The sequence below is a fragment of the Watersipora subatra genome, chromosome 4 (genome assembly GCF_963576615.1).
Source record: "Watersipora subatra chromosome 4, tzWatSuba1.1, whole genome shotgun sequence".
NCBI classification, from domain to species: Eukaryota; Metazoa; Bryozoa; class Gymnolaemata; order Cheilostomatida; family Watersiporidae; genus Watersipora; species Watersipora subatra.
The window spans coordinates 32,467,616-32,470,686 of NC_088711.1; the positions used below are offsets into that span (position 1 = coordinate 32,467,616).

General features: G+C 38.2%; 1 protein-coding gene across 1 annotated transcript; it reads left to right on the forward strand.

Moving 5' to 3' along the window:
* The first annotated feature begins 292 nt into the window (after positions 1–292).
* LOC137394152 (polycystin-1-like protein 3) lies at positions 293–2,281 on the forward strand. Its single transcript, XM_068080874.1, has 2 exons — positions 293–325; positions 1,781–2,281. The coding sequence occupies exons 1-2, from the start codon at positions 293–295 to the stop codon at positions 2,279–2,281; spliced, it is 534 nt and encodes a 177-aa protein (XP_067936975.1).
* Positions 2,282–3,071: the final 790 nt, after the last annotated feature.

Below are 3,071 nucleotides of genomic sequence, written 5' to 3' on the forward strand. Positions count from 1 at the left end.
GTTCCACCTCTACCAGGAGGTAATCTTTTTAGACATAAAGCTGAGATGTCAGTCATTCAGCTCCGTGAGCAAAATCAATGAAGCAAGACACCAGTCTGAGTCTAAACATCACTTTAATACATAAAAACAGCAATGCATAACCAAGGTTCATTTATTCTACTAAAATGTTTCCTTTAGTAGGTTTACAAACAAAGGCTTTGAAGAGTACGGCTAATTGGATAATCAGTTCCCTGAAGAGAGCTGTAGCAGACCCTATTATACCAGCTTTCTAAGAAATATGGTCACCGCAAACATGGCTATTCACGGCTGTATTCAGCAGCTGAGGGTATGCTAATCAAACACGGATGCCTTGTTAATATGCACAAAAAGGATGAATATTTTAAAATATTAGTTTTTATAAAGAACACTCGGTCGCGCAGATTCATAGCGGAGTGATCTAATTATTTCCAAAAAGTTGGGCAAAAGACATAGAGTTACTCTGATTGTAAATGCTAGATATCATTAGCTTGTTTTTGACCCTACATCATAGCATTTATATTTTCAGCTACTAACAATTCGGAAGTTCAATTGTGATCATGGACAAAAATGTCAAGCCATTTGGAAGCCATTTTCACATTTTTGCGAATCTGCAACTGCTTAGAGTCGATGAAACTTAGCGACCGCTGAATGAGCATAATATTTTTATAAAATATCCACCATCTTCCTATATTCGCATTAGAAATATATTTAGATAGCCTATAAAGCAGTTTAGACAGTTAGAACGAGTATTTAATTGTTAGGGGTAAAATAAATGGACAATGACAAAATAACACCGACTTAATCAAGATGTTGAAAACGCTTTTTAAATTTTTATCAAGGCTTTCAAAACTTTGTGACAGACTACTTAACTCGAGTTCTAACACAGTATAAACCTTTATACAGCTATGAACCTTTATACATCTATGAACCTTTATAATACATCTATGAAGCTTCATACATCTATGAACCTTTATAATACATCTATGAACCTTTATACATCTATGAACCTTTATAATACATCTGTAAACCTTTATACATCTGTGAACCTTTATACATCGATGAACCTTTATACATCTGCGAACCTTTATACATCTATGAACCTTTATACATTTATGAACCTTTATAATACATCTATGGACCTTTATAATACATCTGTGAACCTTTATAATACATCTATGAACCTTTATACATCTGTGAACCTTTATACATCGATGAACCTTTATACATCTGTGAACCTTTATACATCTATGAACCTTTATACATCTATGAACCTTTATAATACATCTATGGACCTTTATAATACATCTATGAACCTTTATACATCTATGAACCTTTATAATACATCTATGAACCTTTATACATCTATGAACCTTTATAATACATCTATGAACTTTTATACATCTATGAACTTTTATACATTTATGAACCTTTATACATCTATACATCTATTAAAGACAAGCTTTTTTGTGTTCGGCATCATCTGGTTTGCTATAAGGTCACCAGAGACAGGTACCATTGGTCATATTCTGTTGGTCAAAAGGTTCTTATGGTATATCGTTAATTTGGTATAGATAGGCCAAGTGATAACAAAGCAGTTTTCGAGGCGTTTTGAGTGAAAAAATGCGGCACCGTACAGTGTATCCCCACATTAATACCACTTATAAAGCGGTATGAATAATATGGCTTGTCCAGTGGTATGAGAGTGGTAATTTTAAAACCACTTATACAGTCGTATTAACATGCATGTAGTACTTGGTGCAAGGAATATTATGGCAGTCAAATTGTTAAAAGAACTGTTGGACGAACTTACAGAGAGCAGCATGCGCCATCTTTCTTATTTTACACTTACCCAGCTGCTCGTAGTGCAGCTGTTCAGCTGAGAGACTCACCAGCCACTTGTGGTGCAACTGTTCAGCTGAGAGACTCACCAGCCACTAGTGGTGCAACAGTTCAGCTGAGGGACTCACCAGCTACTTGTGGTGCAACTGTTCAGCTGAGAGACTCACCAGCCACTAGTGGTGCAACAGTTCAGCTGAGGGACTCACCAGCCACTAGTGGTGCGACTGTTCAGCTGAGAGACTCACCAGCTACTTGTGGTGCAACTGTTCAGCTGAGAGACTCACCAGCCACTAGTGGTGCAACAGTTCAGCTGAGGGACTCACCAGCCGCTAGTGGTGCAACAGTTCAGCTGAGAGACTCACCAGCCGCTAGTGGTGCAACAATTCAGCTGAGAGACAGCAGCTCATCCAAGGAGCTATATTAAAATTTTTTACTCAACCTCATTGTCTCAATTATTCAGTTAGCTTTGGAACAGGTTGTTGTATTGGCTCTAAGACTCTAGGAGGCCAAGGTGAAATCAGTGGTTGTAGAATCCTTTTTATTTCATAGCATTAATATTCTAGGCATACCAGAAGTATTTTTATTCACACCAAGTGTGTTCCATGGAGATGAAGCCACGTCTTAACTTATACTACCTCAATAAAAAATTTTGTTGGTATGCAACATAAAATATAAACAATTGTTTGTCTCAACATTGCCTGGCAAATACATATCAAATATGTTCACTACGCTATGGGTGATGTCAGTAACATTAGGCTATGGGTGATGTCAGTAACACGAGGCTATGGGTGATGTCAGTAACACTACGCTATGGGTGATGTCAGTAGCACTAGGCTTTGGGTGATGTCAGTAACACTACTCTATGGGTGATTTCAGTAACACTAGGCTATGGGTGATGTCAGTAACACTACGCTATGGGTGATGTCAGTAACACTAGGCTATGGGTGATTTCAGTAACACTACTCTATGGGTGATGTCAGTAGCACTAGGCTATGGGTGATGTCAGTAACACTACGCTATGGGTGATGTCAGTAACACTAGGCTATGGGTGATGTCAGTAACACTACTCTATGGGTGATGTCAGTAACACTACGCTATGGGTGATGTCAATAACACTACGCTATGGGTGATGTCCGTAACACTAGGCTATGGGTGATGTCAGTAACACTAGGCTATGGGTAATGTCAGTAAGACTACTCTATGGGTGATGTCAG

Bases quoted from the DNA above. Each gene is read 5' to 3' on its own strand.
- LOC137394152 (XM_068080874.1), top strand. From the start codon at position 293: ATGGCTATTCACGGCTGTATTCAGCAGCTGAGG. The intron at 326-1,780 runs GTATGCTAATCA...ACTTGGTGCAAG, and splicing joins GCTGTATTCAGCAGCTGAGG to GAATATTATGGCAGTCAAAT.